The sequence below is a fragment of the Spermophilus citellus genome, assembly GCF_964194105.1.
Source record: "Spermophilus citellus genome assembly, chromosome: 13".
NCBI lineage: Eukaryota > Metazoa > Chordata > Mammalia > Rodentia > Sciuridae > Spermophilus > Spermophilus citellus.
Window position 1 is genome coordinate 26,906,425 of NC_138193.1, and position 22,715 is coordinate 26,929,139.

At 39.0% G+C, this 22,715-nt stretch overlaps 1 protein-coding gene across 1 annotated transcript in view; it reads right to left on the bottom strand.

Annotated features, from left to right (window-relative positions):
• The window catches only part of LOC308632488 (uncharacterized protein), a gene marked incomplete at its 5' end in the record, with an annotated part of 35,279 nt that extends 13,816 nt beyond the window's left edge, over positions 1-21,463 (bottom strand). The window contains 2 exons of the mRNA XM_081264581.1: positions 16,267-16,619; positions 21,451-21,463. Coding sequence (XP_081120707.1) covers positions 16,267-16,619; positions 21,451-21,463 — 366 coding nt within the window. The remainder of the gene's footprint in view (positions 1-16,266; positions 16,620-21,450) is intronic.
• Positions 21,464-22,715: the final 1,252 nt, after the last annotated feature.

Genomic DNA, 22,715 nt, shown 5'->3' on the forward strand with positions numbered 1-22,715 from the left:
TCCCTCCCATCACTTCCCTTTATCTAATCTAAGGTAACACTATTCTTAAGGTTGTGTCTGTTAAGTTTAATTCTCTAGAAAAACTAGTCTTAAAAAATTAGGGTTTGTACAACTCTGGCTAAACAGCAACTATGATTTTAGAGTACTGTACTACATTACAGAATCTAAATTTTCTTTAAAACCTAAACTATCAATGTAATTGTGGTACAATTACTCTTCTTTGGATATTAAATGTGTTCATATCTTCAAAATATACAAGTCTTTAAGGTAGAAGGTTTAAAAGAATATTTTATCAAGCTGGTGTTCCCCAAACTAAAGTTGTCTGAACTAGTAATTTTAGACTTTTATGATAAAAAAATTATGGGGGATTTATTTATATCATTTACAGTTCTGTAACTGAACCTAAACCTTATGTTATCTTTTATACTGGGGTAAAAATATAAGTGTATTTCTAAAAGATAATGAAAGACTGATCTGTTTAAATGTTAATAATGTAAAACATAAAAACATTTTGCCACTTTCCACAAAAATAAAGTTAAAAGCTCTCCTAGCCTTTCTTTGATTCATGTTTTAGATGTAATGGCATATTGTGTTAGCTACCATTCATATAGACCCAGGAAACAATATATATAAACTTTATAAAATGATATTTTTTAAAAAAGGCAAAGATCAACTTCAAAACTAGAACACTTTAGCTAGAACTTGTGAAGAGCTCCACCTTACTACCTGTGCCTCCCACCTTACCAAATGGCCCTCAAATTGGGCAGACTTCACTCACTTAAAGTTATATTCCAAAGATTGATTTTATTGTAGATTACTGTGATCTCAAGCACAGAATATAATTGTACAACTCAGTCAATGTTCAAAATTATGTATAAACTAAGTATGTTTTTATTCTCATTAATTTCACTTTGAGCTTTTCTTATAAACTTTAACTGATATGTGTTAATGCCTTACAAAAGTACAACTTTCAACATAACAACCTAAGTTAATTTCAGATATTAAGCCATTATCTATAGACAGATAGTATAAAATGTGTTTATTTAATTGTGATCTGTACTAATACAGATCACAAATAAAAGGGGTAAAAATTACTGTAAAGTTATAAAAATTATTGTTAAAGCTCACTACATTTACTTTAAGACTGGTAAGGCTATCTTGCTAGATGTTTGCAACTAAGGGTTAAAAATCAAGGTTAAAATAAAATGATCAAGAAAACTAATATTTGACTCTTGCCCTCTGAGTCAGCTTGATCCCAGGGAAAAGGGAACTTCTGTTAGAGCATGGCAACTCTATGTCACATGACCCCTCCAACAAGGGGGATTACTGGGATTCTAGAAAAAGAAAACCAATCGGTTCACATATAGCAAAAGAGGAGGCCCACTTGAAATGGGAGACATTAATTATGCTTCCAAGGGAAGCCACATGGTCAGGAAGATCTTGACTAATCCTGGTGGATGGCACTAGTGGAGCTAAAAGGCTACTCATCAGTTTCCTGATAGTGATCCCCAAGGGAAATAGGCTGACTCTCAACAGTAGATAGGAACAAGGTCATTTGGGCTAACTTGATCTTAAATATCGGGCAAAAATAGTTAAAACCAAAACAGCCAATTCTGTACATTAAAAAAAAATAGTTATTTTAAAGTAACTTAAGATGTACACTTGTGTTAGGCCCCCCTATCGCAAAACCAGTAAGACTGGAAGTGACAAAAGAGAGATTCTTAGGCAGGAATGCCTGATAACTCTCAAGAGAAACTGCCAAAGTCAGAAGTTTTTAGTCCTTTTAAGGTCTACAGATCTTCCTAACCTCCTACACAGGTAGGCTTCATCAATGCTGGTTTGATTATCTAGCCCCAAGTAACAAGGGTAAAGCAGAAAGTTTATGTCAATAACAAGACATTTTACAAAAATCAGAAGACATTAAGTAACTTAACTAAATATTGTGTTTGTATCCCTGATAACTCTGGCAGTGTTAAAGATTTCCATTACCAAATAAAGGCCTTGTTAGGCTTTGTTAGGCTTTGTTAGGCCTGGTTATGGGGACAACCCCTCAGCTCTTCCACCTCCTGGTAAGAGATTATTGATTTCTATCATCTTCATGATATTCATTGACATGTTCCAGATGCTGCAACATTTATTTTGTATCAATCTAATTTCAGTACTCAAGTCTTTTTGTTTCTCTCTCATAGAAGCACCCACCCTTAGATGACCATACAACATGTTCTTCCTGAAACAAACTTTTGCCATGGACCCATGGACCAACCCAGTTTCTAAAAGGGGACTCCAAACTGCTTGCGCTACCCCACATTGTCCCCTCTCATCTCTAAGCAAAAAGAGTGGTCAAAGCCTTTTTCCTTTTCCATAGGAGTAGAAAAACTAGAGGGGGAAATGAAGCAAGTATTATAGTCACAGTAGAAAGGTAAACAGGTCAGATCACCAAAATGAACACTGGTTTGGGTCCAGAAAGTTGAAGGCTGCTTCCAGGGAATTAAAATGTTAATGCCACCAGAGCCCTTCCTCCACCCTTACCTAAATAACCTACTCCTGCTTCAACCTGTTGCTAAGTCTCTCCTACAGGTACAACATAAAACTTGTAAGTTCCTTTTTGAGAACCAGCTGAGAGGGATTACAGATTTCCAACACCCGTTTCAGCCAGGAGACTACTTCTGCATCAAATATTTCCAAAAATTAAAATTAAAAAAAAAAAAAAAGACTAACACTCAGTTGGACGGGATCATACCTAGCCTTCTTAACCACTTGAACAATCATGAAAGTAGAGGGACTCACAGCATGGATTCATCACACCTGAGTCAAGACAACAAAAGTGTCTTTTACTACAGAATGGACAGCCCGTAGAGACCACAGCCATTCTCTAAAGATAGGACTAAAAAATACTTATAAGTTTTCTCTTACTTTGACTATGTTATAAGGTCCAAGCTGCTGAACCTTGTAGATACAATTTCATCATCTCAAGTGAGAAGATTCTAGCCTGAACAGATGGGTGGATCTGGAAACCAAATCAGAAAGCTGCTTGTGTTAACCCAGGACCAAATTTCACCTTAGGTGATGTGTCAGGAAACGCAACCTGCCTTGTCTTCCCTAACAATGCAATGGAGCCATCTGATTTTCCCACTGACATCTGTTCTTATACTACTACTGGAAGATCCACTGTGTCCTATTTTGTTCCCAGTCAAGCATGGTTTGCTTGTGACCTCAGACTGGCTCACTACATCTCCCCAGCCCATTATCCAATTATCTGCATTATGGGACAGGTATTGCCCCAGGTTTATGCCTACAGTGGGCCAGAGGGCACTCATCTCCTTTTAACCAGAGATGTTTTCCAGGTCAAAAGAGCAGTCTGCATTCTTATTCCAGCCCTCTTAGGGTGAGCTGTGGCAGGATCAACTGTGGTGGGAATTGTGGCCTTAATAGAAGGTGAACTATGCCTTTCTATCCTGGCACAAGAAGCAAGGAAGACCTAGATCATTTAGAACAAACTATTGACCACCTTAATGACCAGGTTCAATCTCTGACTGAAGTGATTCTTCAAGAACAGGTGGGGCTTAGACCTCTGTTCATGTCCCAAGGGGGACTCTGTGTGGCCCTGGGAGAGGCCTGCTGTTTTTATATAAGTGTGGTATCCTCAAAGCTCCCTAGCCAAGGTAAAATATTCAAGATGAAATTGAGAATGAGAACAAAATGAGTCTTGATTCCAGAGACGGTTTAACTGGAATGCCTGGCTAACTACCCTTCTCACTGGCCTGGCTGAACCCATAGCCCTGATGTTTATAGGATTATACATTAGGCACCTGCATTTTAAAATGCTCTTTTAAGTTCATTAAACAGTGCATTTCTTCAGTAAAGTTAATGTATAGGAATGGCCATTACAACCCCATACCTCACCTGGAAAGTGAATCAAACATTTTATTGTTCCTAGAAAAGGGGGAAATGCCTTGGTCCAGGATATATGTGGCTTGACCAAACTTTCTGTTAGCCTGAGATTCCATTTTATGTACGAAATTCTTCTCCTGTGACAAAACTCTCTGCAATCCTGATTCTGCTTAACACAGCCTGCTTAGAACCACACAGCTTGGGGAAATGTTTCTGTTCTTCTTGTACAATGTAAAATTGTTTTCTTTTTTGGTTCCCCCCACCTTATTTTTTTGGCAATGTACCCTGACTCAACTTGTCATTCTAATCAACTTCTTATGTTGCTATGGTTTTGACTTACTCATGGCTTGCACATTTTTGCTGTAAGGATGCACCCTGCCTTATGCAAGAGTTCTAAGTTTACAGGGGTCACTTGCTTGGTGCCCTTCTGGCCTGCTGGTGAATAATGTCCCATGTCTTGTTTCAAGACTCACCTTGTGATTTAACCTGTAACATCCCATAACATGTGAATGACCTGCTTAGAGTCATCTACAATCAAGAATAGCACCTCTGAAATACTTCTGCTGTGCTAAACCGCCCTCTTCGTGTGAAAATGAGGCATCCACCAAAAGCCCAATTTGTAAAAAAGTCAGGTTATCCAATGAACTTGAGTTTATATGTCACATGGAAAGCAGGCTATATTAGGACGTCAGGATCAGAGACAGTTATATTGTGCCAGAGATTGTTATGGCTCTGCCATATTTGGGTTCCTAATTTTAGTAATAGATAAATATTCACATTAAGCCCTAAAAAGAATAGAAATCAAATATTTGATTTCTACACCATATTTTCAAGTAACCTTTGAGAGGTTAAAGCAAAGCCTCATGACAGCCTTTACCCTAGGCCTGCCTGACTCACAAAGGCATTAAGACTATATATGAATTTCCCAGCACCATATTTTCACCAATGTATGTTTTTGGCACCTTTGTCTAGTATGAGATAACTGTATTTGTCTGAGTTTGCCATTGTGTTTTCTGTCCTATTGTTCTACACGTCTATCTTGATGACAATACTTTAACTTTTTGTTATTGTAACTCTTAGTACAGTTCAAGGTCTAGTATGGTGATGCCTCCTGCTCATTCTTCTTGCTTTGGCTATTCTGGGTCCCTTATTTTTCCAAATAAATTTCATGATTGCCTTTTCTATTTCTATGAGGAATGTTGTTGGGATTCTAATCATAATTGTCTTAAATCTGTATAATGCATTTGGTGGTATGGCCATTTTGACAATATTAATTCTTCCTATCCAAAAACATGGAAGATCTTTCCATCTTCTAAGGTCTTTTACAATGTCTTTCTTTAGTGTTCTGTAGTTTTCATTGTATAGGCCTTTCATCTCTTTTGTTAGATTGATTCCCAAGTATTTTATGTAGCAAAATGAAATTAAAACATTATCTGTTACCATGCATAAAACTCAACTCAAAGTGGATCAAGAACCTAAAAATTAGACTAGAGTCCCTGCACCTAATAGAAGAAAAAGTAGGCTCAAATCTTCACCAACTCAGATTAGCTCCTGACTTTGTAACCAGACTCCTAAAGCACAAGAAATGTATAATTAATAAATGAGATAGATTCAAACTAAAAACTTTCTTCTTAGCAAATGAAACAATAACATGAAGAAAGAGCCCACAGAGTGGGAGAAAATCTTTACTACAAGGACATCAGATATAGCACTAATTTGCAAGATATTAAAAGAACTCAAAAAACTTAACACACACACATATATAAATTATAAACATATATATACATATATATATTCCAATCAATGAATGGGCTATAGATCTGAACAGACCACTTCTCCGAAGAAGATATATATTTGATCAACAAATATATTTTTAAAAATGTTCAACTTCTCTAGTAATTAGAAAAATGCAAATCAAAACTATTATAAGATTTTATTTCATTCCTCCAGTCAGAATGGCAATTATTAAGAATACAAGAAATAATAAATGTTGGTGAGGATGTGGGAAAAAGGTACCCTCATACATTGCTGGTGGCACTGCAAATTGGTGAACCTAGTATGGAAAGCAGTGTAGAGATTCCTTAGAAAACTTGGAATGAAATCACCACTTGATTCAGCTATCCCACTCCTCAGTCTATACATAAAGAATTTAAAAATCAGCATACTATAGTGAGGCAGTCACATCAATGTTCATAGCAGCTCAATTCACAATATCTAAACTGTGAACCAACCTAGATGCCCTTCAATAGACAAGCAGGTAAAAAATATGTGGTATTATATATACAATGGAATATTAGTCAGCATTAAGAGATAAAATTATGGCATGTGCAGGTAAATGGATGGAATTGAAAACTATCATGCTAAGAGAAGTAAGCCAATCCCAAAAACCCAAATACCAAATGTTCTTTCTGATAAGTGGATGCTGATCCTTTTGGGGTGTGGGAGGGAAGAATGGAGAAACTTTGTACAAATGGAAGGGAGATGAGGAGAGTGGGCATGGGGATAGGAAAGATGGCAGAATGAGATGGACATCATTAACCTAGGTACATGTATAACTGCACATATGGAATGACTCATGTACAACCAGAGAAATGAAAATTTGTGCTCTACTTATGTACAATGAATCAAAACACATTCTGCTGTCATGTATAACTAGTTAGAATAATTTTTTACAAAAAGACTATACATGAACAAGAAAGAAAATGCAGCCTTCAGAGTTCTCCTATGGACACTGGTGACACTGCAACCAGTATCCTATCTGTGAAAACAACTTGAACACAGTAAAAGAACTGTCCTCTGCTTTTGTGGCATGACGGCCACCTGTGATTTACTTCAAGAGGTTGAGAAACCCACTCTAAGAAAACCCACTACTCTTGTGTGTTGAGTCCTTGTGCTGCTCAAACAGAAAGATGTGTATCTGCAGGCTGCTGGGAGGGTAGAAAGACTCCAGGCCATCCTATTAAACACTCCAAATGTCAGCCTCAAGAGAACAATGCCCACTTTAAGTCAAGCAACCTGTGCCAGCAGAAGGTCATGGGCCAACACAGCATGACTGCTCAGAGAGCTTGGGGACTCTTCAACAAGTGGGATTTGCTTTAGGAGCCTATCATTGAGCCAGACTGGGCCTCTTCACTAATAAAAGCTAGTTCATGGACAATGGCCTATGGATAGCTGAATACTCTGCAGTCAAGCAGCAACAGATATTTAAAGCTGAGCCTTGAAAAACCCAGAGATAGGCACTGCTGCCTGGAACCAAAATGTGTCTGGCTCAGGATGAAGTCATCATATCAAATGGGAAATTCTTCCACAATTATTCTGCTTACCTAAGTATTGGATGATCTTCCCATCATGAGGCACTGTGCTGGGCCCTCCTGTCTGAGCACCTGGAAAATTCTCTGGGATAATCTTTTGACTTTCTTGGAATTGTTTTATCTCCTTTCCCAACTCTGAAAACCCAATAACAAGGAGAAACTCTGCCTTCCTCTTCAATATGAGAAGCTAAGTGGCTGACCAACAATGTATCTCCAAAGAACTAAAACTAGTGTTGGGGGAAGACAATCCTAATGCCCCAATCCATGACCTCCTTACAAAACCTATAGCAGAATATTCCTGTATTCTCCAGGGTATCATGCATACATATATACAATTTTTCGTTTTTTAAGATCATTTTGAGACAGGGTCTTTTAAAGCTGCAGAGAGTCTCACTATGATGCTGAGAATGACTTCAAATTTGTGATCCTCCTTCTCAGCCTGTTGAGTACCTTGGGTTACAGGCTTGTGCCACCACCTGACTTATTTTTTAGCTTTTATAGAGAAGGATTCTATAAGTGGAAGCAGTGGTAAAAGTTCAAGTTAAGCCTCATGAATTTAGCCAAATGCTATCTTAAAAGTAAAAATTAAAATTGACTGGGGCCAGGTACAGTGGCACCCACCTGTAATCCTAGCAACTCAAGAGGCTGAGGCATGAGGATCATGAGTTCAAAGTGAAGCTCAGCAAAAGTGAGGTGCTAAACAACTCAGTGAGAACCTGTCTATAGATAAAATACAAAATAGGGCTGGGGGTGTGGCTCAGAAGTCGATTTCTATCCCCAGTAACAACGACAACAATAACAACAAAAAGACTGTGGATACATCTCAGGGGCAAGGAAACCCTAGGTTCAAACCCCACTAACAAAAGGAAAGATTATGCTGCCATTTAAAATAACATAGATGAAGCTGGAGAACATCATGGTAGGTGAAATGATCCAGACACAGAGAGAAAAATTTTGCATACTCTATGTGTGGAATCTGGGGGAAATTTTGAATGCACAGAGAATGTGTGGTTACTACAGAACAATCCTTAATAATAGTGTCCAATATACTAGATATTCCAAAGATAGTAAAAGTTTAGATTTTCCTATTACAGAATGAAGTAATTATGGGAAATGATGAATTTTCTTAACACACATCCACTGTATGTATTAATGAGATTTGATGTGATATTTTCATATAAGCATGCACATGTACTGATCATGTCCAACAACCCTTCTTCCACTCTTGATGCCCCAGAATCATTCTCAGACAGAGTGAAAACTCTACTTTTACATCAGTTTTATTCCATCTGCCATGTCTAATAGACAGCAAGTGATATCTCTTTCTGGGTCTGTCTTTTGTCACTTAGCATTACATTATTCAGTTCCATCTATTTTGCTGGACATGACAGGATCCCATCTTTGTCTATGGATGGATAATAATACACCATTGTGAATACACAACATACTTTCTGATGCATATGTTAAAATGGTTATCTATATCACTTATTTTTCTCTTTGTATATAATGCTAAACATGTTATTAAACAACATAAATTTATACAACAAAAGAAAATTTAGAAGAATAAATTATGAAAGTATGCTCTTGACCCGATTTTATCCAACTGAAAAGAAGTAATCAGGAGCATGAAAATAAATTCATGGTCCTATTTTATATTAAATTTGATGATAAATAAGACAAAAATATGCTCATTTTCTCTAAACCTGTCACTCACTAAAGAAATTTGGGAGTCTTCAGTAGATTCTATTACACTGAAAACTTCTCTTCTACAAACAATGAAATAAAACAGCTGGGTGATAGATGAGCAATTCATAATCTTTCTGCCAACTTAAACTTCCAGCGTTCCAATTATTTCACTTTTGACCAAGTCCTATCCAGAAGCATTTTTTAAACAATATATCCACTGCAATGTTTATACTCATATCTTCAGTGATCCTACAATGAAACCTCAGGGACCCTGTTCTTCAAACTCAGGGGGCTCAGCATGGATTTTGAGTCCTCTTCCTCACACTTTGAAACACCTAGTCTCCCTTCATCACAGCCCTGGATCCCATGTCTCTGAGTTCACACCAGCCTTCTCAACTCCACCTCCCCAGGTGCTGGCACTCCCCCTCCCTCTGCCACAGTTACACCTTCCAGCCTGCTGCATCTGAGCCTCCAACTGGTCCCCAGCTCCCCCTCCCCCTCCCCCTCCTTGCAGTCTGCCAGCCTCTCCTAGTAGCCACAGTCTCACATTCTGCCCAGCCTCTCCTTCATCCTAGGATTCACCTCACATGCCCTCCTATCAGAGAGCACCTGGCTGGGCCGGGGTCAGCGCTGGAGCCCAGCCCACTGTTGCCCCCTTCTCCTCCCCTTTTTCTGTGATTGAGTAAAGAGGGAGTCACACTTCTCTTTTACCGTTTGCTTGCTTTGCCTTTAACTCACATTTCTCTAGAACTACATGAAAAAGGAAAGCAGCAGGAGCCACTGGGGAGAAGGGAGGGTGGTAAGAGGAAGAGGGCAGGGAGAGTTGTTAGGGATCATCAATGCTCTGTGTCTTGTTGGAGGCAGTAGAGACAGGAAGTGCTCCCTCTATGGTAATTCAAGGATCTTTATCATTTTGAAGTTTGCCCTGTTCTTGCTCAATAAGATCTAATTTATTACATAAAATTTTGGGTAAGAGCATAAAGGAGGGATTTAAATGGGCACTAGAGGACACTTTTAATAGTGAATATGATAATTTTGTTGATTGTAGACCTGGTTTCATGGGTGTGTACATGTACATATGTTTAAACATAAAAGCATAAAACTCTGATGTATACGGGTTAACATATGTCCATCAAACCTGCATAAGACTGTAAAAAAAAAAAATGGAATGCATCTAAAGCTGAGGCTAAAAAGAAAATATAGAGTCTTTAACCAGTTAACTATAAAAAGACGAGGAATGTATCAGCAAGTAATCACACTCAGTAATTTGAAAAAACAAACTTTATAAAAATAAAAACAAAGAAAATGCTAACCAAAAAAGCAAAATTTGAAAATATGGAAACACATACACACACAACACAGGGGATCACTAATGTCAAATGTTGTTCCTTGAGAAGACAATTGAAATTGAAAGAACTCTGGTAAATTTGACAAGTAAACAAACATTGCGTTAACCATATATTATATAATTCTATATATATGTACATATACAACATGTTTCAATTAATTATGAGAATATATTCTGAAAGATGTATTGTAAGATGATTTCATCATCATAGAGAGTGCTGAGGAGCCATAAATTGTATGAACTACTATGTGCATAGGCTATATGCTACAGCCAATGTACATAAAGTCTATTCTTAACCAAAACACCATTATTCCACACGTGTATATTACAAAGTTACAGTGTTCAGTGTAGACAATGTAGTTAAAGAAATAATTAGACTGTGGAACTAAAAACAAAACCCTTCATACATTCCTTGCTATTAGACAATGATAAGGGAAGAAAACAATGGCATTCTTCCCCCCCCCAAAAAAAAATGCAGAAATAATGGGACATCTTTGTGAAAATAAAAATGCTATTGTACCCTTCACCCATATCACATAAGAACTGATTTTCAGATGCAATAAATTCTGAACTCAAAAGAAAATATAAAGCATTGGAAAGTCAGTGTAAGAAAGGGTGAACTAGGGTGCATATAGTGGTGCACACCTGCAATATCAGTTGCTCTGTAGGCCAAGGCAGGAGGATCACAATTATGAGGCCAGCCGCAGCAACTGAGCAACATCCTGAAGCAAAATAATATTTTTCAAAGGGCTTAGGATGCAACTCAGTGATAGGACCCCTGACTTCAATCCCCAGTATCACAAAAGAAGAAGGAAAATAACAACAAATATAAAAGAGAACTATTTCTCTGCAAAGTTACACAACATTTTTTAAATTTATAAATTATATAATACCAATAAAAAACTCTATTTATCAAATGATACCAATAAAAAGTGCAAGGAGAAGTCACAAAGTCAAAGAAACTCATCTCCTCACATATAATCAAATACACAATGAAATGTTTAGAGAGAGACCCCAGGAGAAAAGCAAGCAAGAGCCTTGAAAAATCACTTTTTAAAGGACACATCTAAGTGTTCAATAATCATAGAAAACTCAACCTCTTTGGAAATTAGAGAAATGTAAAATAAAAAACACATCATACACAGAAAATTAAATAGTATTGATGAATATATGGAGTAAATGAATGCTCATGAAGTAAAGATGAAGTTTAAGTTGTCATTATCTATCTGTGGAAACTATTTTGCCACTAAAGATACATGATACTCCCCCATTAGAAACAGAGGCTCCTGGAAATGGCAGCACACATGAACCCTAATGACATAGAAGGTCACAGTTGTATTTCCCAAAGACCTGAGGCCCAGGGGTGTGCCTAAGGATCCTGCACACTCAGGAAGAGGAACAACAAACTGTGGGAAATGGTTTCTAGGAGCCAGACAATTTTTGTCATAGTAAATACAATTATTAAAATAGTATACTACATGTCAGTTTTCAATAAGTGTCATACAAATGTTGCATTTAACCCAAAGCATGTTTTAAAAAGAAATGTGTAAACTTTATGAGAACATAAAATACACAGAAGAACATGAAAGACTCAATTATACATCTCATGTATAGATGACAAAACTCTTCATTATCAAGGTGATCATTTCCCCAAGTTAATCTAGAATAATACCCCATCAAAATTTTATCATGCAAAAGTAGCAGCTATCATTTCCTGACACTAATGTATATGAGTGAACTATATTATTACAAAAATAAAGACCCAGGAATCACAATACAGAAAATTCCACAGGTACATTCATATGTATATAAAAACCATTTGTATTGTTAAGTGCAACAGAAGAACCTACACATCCAAACATATCAAGAAACGTATTTAATGTGAATGAACGACACAACGCAACCTAAAGGTAGATGTTAGAACTGGAGGCACAGACTACTGATAGAGTGTGTGCAGCAAGGGTGTGGCCCTGAGTTGTAGTCCAGTACTCCCCAAGAAGCAGAGGTTAAGCAGGATAATATTCCAAACAGAGCAGACTAGGGGGCTGCTGACTCTCCCTTCATGAGACACCAAACATCTGCTTCTGTTTTGAGTCCCTCTTAAACAGACTCCTAAATGAGTTGAGAGACTTATATACAATGAACAAACTGAGAAAACTACTCATCATCAGATGAGTAGGAAAAGTTGAGTACACTTGGGCATTACTCATGCCTTAAGCAATGAGCCTATAATTCGGACAGTATACTCCAAATCTAGTGTCACCTTGAGTAGAGATGATTGGGGTAAAAAATAAAGCATATTTAACTAAATTGCCTGTAGTTGGGCCTGAATTTATCTGGTGCACAGAGAGGAAGGGACTAGAAATACACCAGTATCAAGACCAGAGGACAAACTAGTGGTTTTCTATGGCTGTGCATAATCCCTGGGCTTCTTCCCAGGGACAAGAAGAAAGAGTTAAATCTCCAGGGGTCCCAGTTTATTCCTAGAAAAGATTTGCCAGCAAACTCTGCAAATTGCTGTTGCTAACAGCTTAGCTTCTTTGTAGCCAGCACCAGAGTTAACAGGGAAATACAGTCTACCACAGGAAGCCCAAGTAGGAGTACAGCACTTCCTGAGCCCCCCCACCCCCCACCCAGCTACTCAGTAGGAACCAGGCCTGCCAATCCTTTCTTTAAGAAATTGAGGGGCTGGGGTTGTGGCTCAGCGGTAGAGCACTCACCTAGCACATGAGAGGCCCTGGTTTCGATCCTCAGCACCACATAATAATAAATAAATAAAATAAAGGTGTTGTGTCCAACTATAACTAAAAAATAAAGTATTTTTTTAAAAAAAGAAAAGAAATTTGAGCATGCAAAATTTGAGTGTCCCAACTTTAACTCATTTCATTCAATGGACTGCATCCAAAACCCCAAACCCTGGGAGAAATGGCAATTGTGCATGTGTGTATCTCCCCAGATCACAGAGGAGGGGCTTCACATTGGTGTGCAACCCTTCAGTGGGCTACAGACCTCACCAGGAGTGAAGAAAAATGGTTAAAAAGCACAGATCCTTGTTTTGTTTGTGTGTTGTGGTTATTTTGTACCAGGGATTGAGCCCTTAGGCAGTTTACAACTGAATCACATCCCTGGCCCTTTTATTACTTTTTATTTGGGGACAGGGTCATGTTCAGCTGCTTAGGGCCTTGCTAAGTGGCTGAGGCTGGCTTTGAACTTGCAATCCTCCTGCCTTGGCCTCCCCAGGTGATGGGAATACAGGCATGCACCACCATGCCCACCTACACATCTCTGCTCATTCCCTTTATTTCTAGAAGAGGTTCACAGCTCCTTCTTCCAGTGGCTACTGGGCAGCCTGAATTCTAGCAAGCTTGCATCAGAATTTAGTGCTCCAGTCAACTGTAAGACCTCCTGCAGCCTAAGCAAATGAGGTCTCTGATCATATGGAAATGGAAGAAAGAACCCCTTTTACACTGTTTCTAGAATATAAATTTGGTACAGATTTTTTTAATAAATAGCATGAAAGCTGTTTAAAAACTAAATGTAGAACTACTATATGATACAGTGATAATAATACTGGGTACACAGCCAAAGGAACTGGAATCCCTCTGTTAATAAAAGACTTCATACTCATCTTCATTTGGCAGTATACACAGTAGCCAAGGTAAGGAAAAAAGTGTCTTTTGGATAAAGGGTGCACCAGGAGATTCCTCCCACATGCAGGACACTCAGCTACTCCTGAGAGACTACACTCCTAAATTCAGACAGCTTTCTAATAGGTTAAGACCCAGGTACTGAAGTTCATGAGACCCTCCAAGAGAACTTAGACAGGCCAGCTGTGGGATCCTCGCATCAAGCAGTTCTGAAACATGGGATCAGGAAAATATCAGAGGGGATAATGAGAACCCAGTGACATAAAGTCTACATGGGGGAAAGTCATTTTGACCAGGTAAGGACGGACACACACAAGTTTACACCATGTAAGACTTTTTTTTTTTTTTTTTTTTTTTGTACCAGGGGTTCAGCTCAGGGCTACTTAACCCCTGAGCCATATCCCTAGCCCTTTTTTGAATTTTATTTAGACACAGGGTCTTACTGACTTGCTTAGGACCTTGATAAGTTGCTGAGGTTGGGTGGAACTCAGGATGTTCCTGCCTCAGACTCCTGAGCCACTAGGATTACAGATTGTTGTAACAGACTCAGGGCCACCAAGCCTGGCACTACCAAAGTTTCATACAGATTGACATGAATGTTGTATTTCACATGTGAACATGTTTGTTAAAAGAAATATGTGGGATTTATGAGAAACTAAAATATACACAAGTACATAAATGATTCAATTATACATCCCATTTACCAATGACAAAAATCATCATTAAAAGAATGACCATTTCCCCACACATTTATCTATAATATTTATTATCCCATCAAAACTGTTCTGTACATACATGAATACATCACAGTGAATTTCACCGTTATGTTTATCTATAAACCAGCAGTTTAAAACTATAAATAAATAGAAGACCAGGAGAGGAGGGAGAATGGGGAAATGGGCGGTAAGGAAAAAGGGGAAGAACCACTAAAATGGAGCAAATTACACTCATGCTTGTATGATTATGTCAAATAAACCCCAACATTATATATAACTATAATGCACTAATAAAAAAAATTCAGCATGCTTTATTTGTAATGGAATAAGGAACCAAAGAGTAAATTTCTAAAATTTATCCACACAGTTAAATATATGATCATTTAGCCAAGAAACCTTTTAATTATAAGAGCAAAAGAAGGAGCTATCATTACTAGATAGTGTATATCATGAAAATATAATAATATCATAATGATCATGGAATTACAGCATAAAAAATCCATAAATGAATCCATATAATTGTTGTTTTGTTTTTTTTTTGGTACTGGGGTTTAAACCGAAGGGCACTTATCCCCAACCTTTTTTTTTTTTTTTTTTTTTTTGTATTTTATTTATCAATAAGGTCTCACAGAGTTGCTGAGGGCCTCACTAAGTTTCTGAGGATGGCTTTTAACTCCTGATCTTCCTGCCTTATCCTCCTGAGCCACTGGGAGTACAGGTGAGCCTGGCTGAAAATCGTACTCTTAAATTCAATAGAAAGGTCTGTATAAATCCGACCATATCTAGGCCAGTCTCAGCAATTTAGCTACACCCTGTCTCAAAATAAAAAATAAAAAGTTCTCATGTAGCCCCAAAAGAACCACTAGTAAAATGAAGCTTCTCTTCTTGTCTGCAAGATTGTTACAAAGAATGTTAGCATTTTTTTTTTTCTTCCAGAGCGCTCTCTGTGGTTTGAGCTTGCTCTTTCAAGTAGAACACAGGTTTGCAGACAGATGTCACACACTCTGTCTCAAAGAGAGCTAGCTGTACATGTTATTCTTTTTGTTCTCCTTGGTAAAATAATAACCTGTGAAACCTCTCTGTATCCTAAAAATATGGGAAAAAATTGTAGCTGCCCTATAACCACGCACTGACTATAAATCTCAGAGAATTTCCCTACCAGGGTCCCTGCGTTGCTCCCTCTGGACGGCTGCAACTTAAGTAAACCTGCTGCCCGCGAATTCCTCAGGTGCCGCCCCCTCCTCCCTACATCAGAACCAGGGATGGAGCTCCTGGTAAAGCACCCTGCGGAAGGAAGGTTGGGAAGGAGGGAGAAAAAGCAAGAAAGCCAGCTAGCTCAGGAGGACGGCGGCAGCGAGGCCCAGAGCCACTGCTCCTCTCCTGCAGGAAAATCCCACGTGGAGAGACTTCTCAGACCGCCGTCCACCTGTCAATCACCACCCACCTGGGAAGACGGGGCTGCCAGCTGAGGGGTGCAGCAGGCTGGGCAGGAGCTCCGCTGCCGACACTCTCCCCACCTGGCTGGCCAGGGGCCTGAGGGGACACTGCCAAGAGGAGGGCTCAGGCCGCGGAGCCCGGAGTCCCCAGCAGCTCCTGGCCCCACCGCAGCCAGTCCCGCGGTTCCAACGACCTCCCTCCCCGGGCTCAAGAGGCCCCGCCCCACTCACCATTTCCTGGCGCTTGGGAGCCAGGCGGCCGCCAGGGATCTTCAGCACCTGCAGGGCAAAGCCACCTGGGACCCCAGGACTGCGACAGAAGCCTAGAGCCAGATCACGAGAAGGGCGGCTCAGAAGGAAAGCGCCAGGCCAGATCGCGGAAGCCGCCCTTGTCCTCGCTGGCTGTGCCGGGATTGGACGGTTCTCCCCGAGTGCTCTCTGCTGCACAGGGCTGCAGACCCGCCCCGCAGGCTGAGCCCAGAGAGCCTTCTTTCTGAATGACAGTAGACTGACATCCAACCCAGGAACCAGTGAGGCCAGAATGACAGGTTTCTGGTGACAGCTTTTACTTTTCCTCCTGAGGTCTGGGAATTGTACAAGAGGGCCTCAGGCTATAGCTAATCGTAGGCAAAGTTTCCTCTTAGAAGAGTGATGTAGTAGCGCCAGGGGACATGTGCTATGAACCTCGCATACAAGGTGACTTCAACTTAAGAATTATATGTCTGCATAGTATTTACGAGTGGAAATAATATATTTACAATTTCTGTGCAATTTCAATTAACTTTTCTTCTCTCTCGTTGTTTGAGTAGATAGATTGAACTGGGAAGTAATCCCCTAAAACAGCAATGTCCAATGAAAACCATATGTGAAGCACAAGGATAACTTAAAATTTTCTAATATTCACTTTAAAAATTTAAAAGAGAGAAGGGGAATTGATTGTAATGCTATAAACCAATATATTCAGAATATTATCCAGATTATTATCATTAAGTTAATGTAGCCCCAAAAGAATGTGAATAGGATTTTTTTTTTCCTGCAGAGACCTGACTGTGGTTTGAAGCTTCATCTTTTGTGTAAATGCCAGGTTTGCAGACAAATGTTGTAACAGATTCTGTCTCAAGAAAGCTTGCTGTACAAAAGTTATTATGTTTTTTTTTTTTAAAAAAAAAACCTGTGAAACCTGTCTGTGCTAAAAATATGGGTGTGTGTGGGGGGGAAGTAACTGCTATGTAACCACCCAGTGTAATGTAAACACCCACTGAGGATGAGTCTCAAAGGATTCTCCAACCCTGGATCCAGAGAGATTTTTTAGCCTTAGCTCCTCTAGACCACTAAAGCTTACATAAACCTGCTTCCTACAAATTCCTTGGGAGTTCTACCTCAACTGTCCTACATCAGTGTGACCCATATAAAATTACTAATGAAGCATATGTACTTTTGGAACTATATCCCCAAACTCACTGGATTTTAACCTTCTAGGATATCTTATTTTGCAGCAAACACATTTCAGATATGACTATTATAGGCCCCCTGTTTTCTGAAACATAAAGAGCCTGGTCCCCTGTTTTTTATGCCAGAGGTGACAAACACAGTTTCTTAATAATATTTCTCCTCAGACCCAACATCCCAGGGAGACAGTACCCTGAGTGAGAACAGGGAAGTGTTCAAAGCAGGTCACTCTTTCCCACTAGAAGGTTGTCACAGCTCCATTCCCATTGCAGCTATAAGACAGCAAACAAAGGAAAATGGGGTCCCAGGAAGTGGGGGACACATGTCTTCAGATCTGTCCACAGGCTTGATTCTATTGTTTCAAACATGAAATGAATACTTCTTATTTGGCAATTTGGCCTTAGACCTAATGGCCAGGCTATGATGTCTGTTTCATCCTGTGGTCAAAGCCCCACAGCTAATTAGCAGCTGGACTGGGACTCAGCATGAGCTGTACCTTATTCCAAAGCCAAAACCCCTCCACCAAACCAAAGGACTCATGCAACATTGCTTATTCTCATCAGATTTGGAATATGACAATTATTTTGTAAAGGAGCATTTGTGATTATATGTATAGAATACAGTACCATGTATTTCATATCAAAACACAAACAGAACTGTTATGAGGAACCACTTCAGAATACACTCTAAATTCAAATTCAAATCAAAGAGAGCATTATTTACCTGACCAGGGACTGTCACCCACCCATAGAGACTAAAGCTCTGTGGGAGAACAGCAATTTCCTGGCCTGGGTCTTGGAAATTTAAGGATAAAAACCACAGCTCAGGGGCTTCTCTCAGTGTCATGCAAGCAAGCCAATAATAAGAGGGACCTAAGCAGGACTGGAATTTTCCAGTTAGCAAGCAAGCAAGTTACAGAAGCTAAAAACAGCAGGTAGCTTAATCACATCCGGGTCTGAACAAGTGGTAGACAACTGTATCCTGAGTTTCAGCTGAGTTGGGGGAGATAATCTATTTTAAAGTCCTGTAGACCCGGGGCTGGGGATGTGGCTCAAGCGGTAGCGCGCTCGCCTGGCATGTGTGCGGCCTGGGTTCGATCCTCAGCACCACATACCAACAAAGATGTTGTGTCCGCCGAGAACTAAAAAATGAATATTAAAAATTCTCTCTCTCTCTCTCTCTTAAAAAAAAAAAAAGTCCTGTAGACCCATAAATGTACTTAAACTCAGGATGTAGCTCACCACAGCTACCATCATATCTTGAGTTGGATACATTCTGTGGGCTACAAAGTACAGAAAAATAATTTTGTTTAAAAGGAGACAGCTTTCATTTTTGTTTCTCAGAAATGGGTACTGCAGTTCCCTTTCACAGGAGCAGTAACAGGAGAACAAAGATGGATTATAAAATAACTAAGGTGGAGTCCCTATGGCCACACTTGTGTTTGTATAGCCACAGTGACTCCACTGCAGTTATCCCAGTACTAGAAACTTATTTGATTATTGCAGTTGTACTCATCATTTTAGTACTGATATCTATAAGCCATATGTCTAACATGATCAAACTAATACAATTATTCACAATTATATAGATTTCACCTTGTCTATATCTATATTAACCTATCAGCATTTATTTATCTATAACTATGCAGGCATATTGACTTATCACCATTCACTGTTCCATATCTTTTTCCTCTGGCTTAAATCCTATGTGTTACAGTTACATGATTTTATTACTATTACTTAGGCTTACTCCTGATGAACTTATCTATGAACTTATGTCTTACTGTTGCTTATCTATGTTACATTACCTAATTCCTATAATCTATGACCTATGTCTATGATTTATTGATTATATTGACGAGTTCACACCACAACAAAGACTTCTCATATACCTGAGTCATCATGAGACTCCCAATTCAGGATCTAGGGAATCTTGGCTCAGTTTACATCAAGGGCAAACATCATCTAGAATTAATCTCAACTCCCTTTTGCAAATAAAAATATAGGCTGATTTTTAAAATGTGGTAGATTTAATCAGGGTTTATAAATTATTCATCAGGCTTCTCTAGAGGGATATAAAGGACCACTGAGTCCTATGATTTCAAACACAGATAAACATAGGCTATAGAGAAATGTAGAAAATAACTTCTATATTGTAGACATAAAATAAGAGGAGGACAAAGAGGGACCTGTGATTATTGGCAGTGCCATGAATCATCTGATATAGGAATCTATATCAGACCAGGAAGATTCAAAATGTTGTATTTGAGCATGTGGATGGCATCAGTGCCTGTGGGAAAAGGTTATAATAAACTTTCAAAAGAAAACTGATGTGAGTAGCAGATAGTGGCTAAACAATTAGTATCTGCAAGGTGTCTTCCAGGGTTTTGTCAGTGATGGAGCCACAGCACATATGTGTTTAATAGCCTCCATGAGGATCTTCATCGACTGAGTCCTCCAAGAACATCCTCAATACAGGGAAAACGTAGGCTTCTACATATCAAATGACTTCTTGGCAGTATGTATCCAAACTGAGAACTGCCCAGACAGGACTGTATGGAATTCCTTCAAACCTGCTCCTGTAGGGAGAAAACCTCTCTCCTCCTAGAGAAAATATTCCAGGACTTAAGAGACACAATTTCTTGTCCTTTGTTTTGTTTTGGCAGGTCTTTAGAAACAAAGCTATTAACCACTTGTTCCTCCTAGGGCCAAATGCTTATAGACTACAGAATAAAATAAATAAATAAATAATTTCTTTAAAAAAAAAAAAGCACATCACAGGACTCAGAATCTGAATCAGGGAATAACAACCTTAAATGGCCAAGAATCAACTTGAAAGATGACTCAAGCTGATCAACTGAAAAATTAAAAATGAATGGAACAGGGTTGGGGATGTGACTCAAGCAGTAGCGCGCTCGCCTGGAATGCGTGCGGCCCGGGTTCGATCCTCAGCACCGCATACAAAGATGTTGTGTCTGCTGATAACTAAAAAATAAATATTAAAATTTTAAAAAATGAATGGAACAGTGTGATTCTATTTGCCACATAGATGAAAGAACAGCCAAAAACAAAAAAATGCCAACACCCAGGAAATGCAGCTTCAATGTGACCATGCTCTGCCTGTAGCTACTGCAATGTTACATGTGCATATTCTTTCAATCAGTATTTCATTTCCTCAGATTCTATCCTCATTAGGAAACCAGTTTGTTATCAGATAAATTGTGTCCCTTCCCCAAATCTCATGTTGATGTTCTAAATACCCAGTGCCTCAGACTGTGACTCTATTTGCACATATGTTGCTTACAGACAAAACTAGTGTTAATCCCAAGTATTTGGTGTGGGGCCTAATCCATAAAGCCACTTGGTCCACTTATAGGAAGTGAAAATAAGGACACAAATAAGCATAGAAAAATGTTGTGCAAACATAGAGAGAGAAGATGGCAATCTACATGTCAAAGAATGGGCCTCTGGGCTGGGGATGTGGCTCAAGCTGTATCGCGCTCGCCTGGCATGCGTGGGGCACTGGGTTCCATCCTCGGCACCACATAAAAATAAAAAATAAAGATGTTGTGTCCACTGAAAACTAAAAAAATAAATATTAAAAAAATTCTCTCTCTCTCTCTCTCTCTCTCTCTCTCTCTCTCTCTCCTCTCTCTCTCTCTTAAAAAAAAAAAAAAGAGTGGGCCTCAAAAGAAATCACTCCAGCAAGCATGTTGATGTATAGCTTCTAGAATTAGGACAAAATTAATTTCTGTCCTAAAGCCCACAATTGAGGCAGTGTCTTATGACAGCCCTATGAAACAGATGTAGCCCTCTAGAACACACATACACTGTCCCTGCAGCAGGGCTGAGTGAAGGTACAATTGGATCACATCACCTTCCACCAACATTGAAAGGCTGAACTGCTGCAAGAAATGGCATTTCTTACTGGAATATTCTGAAGGCAGGTGAGAAATCAGTTCCTTACCTGGTGGAACCATAGTGATATTACTATGGGCCTGCTATACGGGCAATGACTAAGACTCCATATCATGTAAGAAATCCTTCTCCCATAGGAAAAAGATGTCTCTGTACCCATTAATAGTTACCTAGCATAGCATACTTGGCAACACAAAATGGCAATTCTTATACAATGTAAAATTGTTCTCTTTGGTTCCTATTTTTCTTGGTCAATGTACCTTCAGTGATTGATTATCTAGATGTTAATAAAAATTTTCTAACTTGTATGCAACTAGGGTCATTCTGACCCACTTGCCTTCTGCTTGCTTGCTGCCATGCCAACCTGGAAAGTCCCTTGGGGAATACCAGTGTACCTATTGCATTGTTTTGCTAACTGCTCGATTCAGCTTCTGTTCACCTGCTTGCTTGCTGCTATATCAGCCCGGATGGGGTTTTTGTGGTTTTTCCTTTAAATACCCTAAAGTGCTGAAGCTCTAGGCTATTTTCTGCAGAGATGACTTGGTTCTGTAAAAAACAGCCCCAGCCAGTTGGAATAAAGACTCTTCAATTTGGACAAAAGCAAAATATTTTGCCATAGGGCATAGTTCCAAAAAATATGTAGCAGAATTTAACTTCCTTTGTGTAATCCTCATGTCTCTTCATGTAAATACTTTCCTGGTAAGACTGTTTTTTGTTTTGTTTTGTTTTGTTTTTTTGTCTTGTAGAAAGACTAGAAGAACAGTGTAGTCAACTGCTACACGGGCTACCTGGGGACCAAAACTAAAGCAAAAACCAGTAACAGTAAAAAAAATACCCATTGCCCAGTACAAATTTAAAATGATGCCAAATGCTTTCTCTGGTATTTCTACAAGTATGTAATCTGGAGCTTTATTCCTACTAGGTTTCAAGAGGTAGTAAATACAGTCCAAATACTTTTGGGAATGATTATGTAGATCATTCAAATGGTAAAGTGCTAGAACAGAGCTTAGAGCAGTTGCTATACTTGGGTATTTGTACTGGCTCTATCCTGACAATCTGAAGTACTTGCCTATAGAAACCCTTATGTGGTGCATTTCATTTTTTTTCTCAAGGAGACACACTTAACAAATGGTTTCCTGATGATCTGCATGAAACTCTGCAAAGAGATCACCTGATATCCAGTACAACATATAACTCTGACCACCCAAGCTGGTACCATGGGGATGCTTCCATTCAAAAATTGTATACCCAGATGTGAAATATATAAAATAAATATAGATCTCCATCCAGGGGTAACACCAGATTACAGAGTAA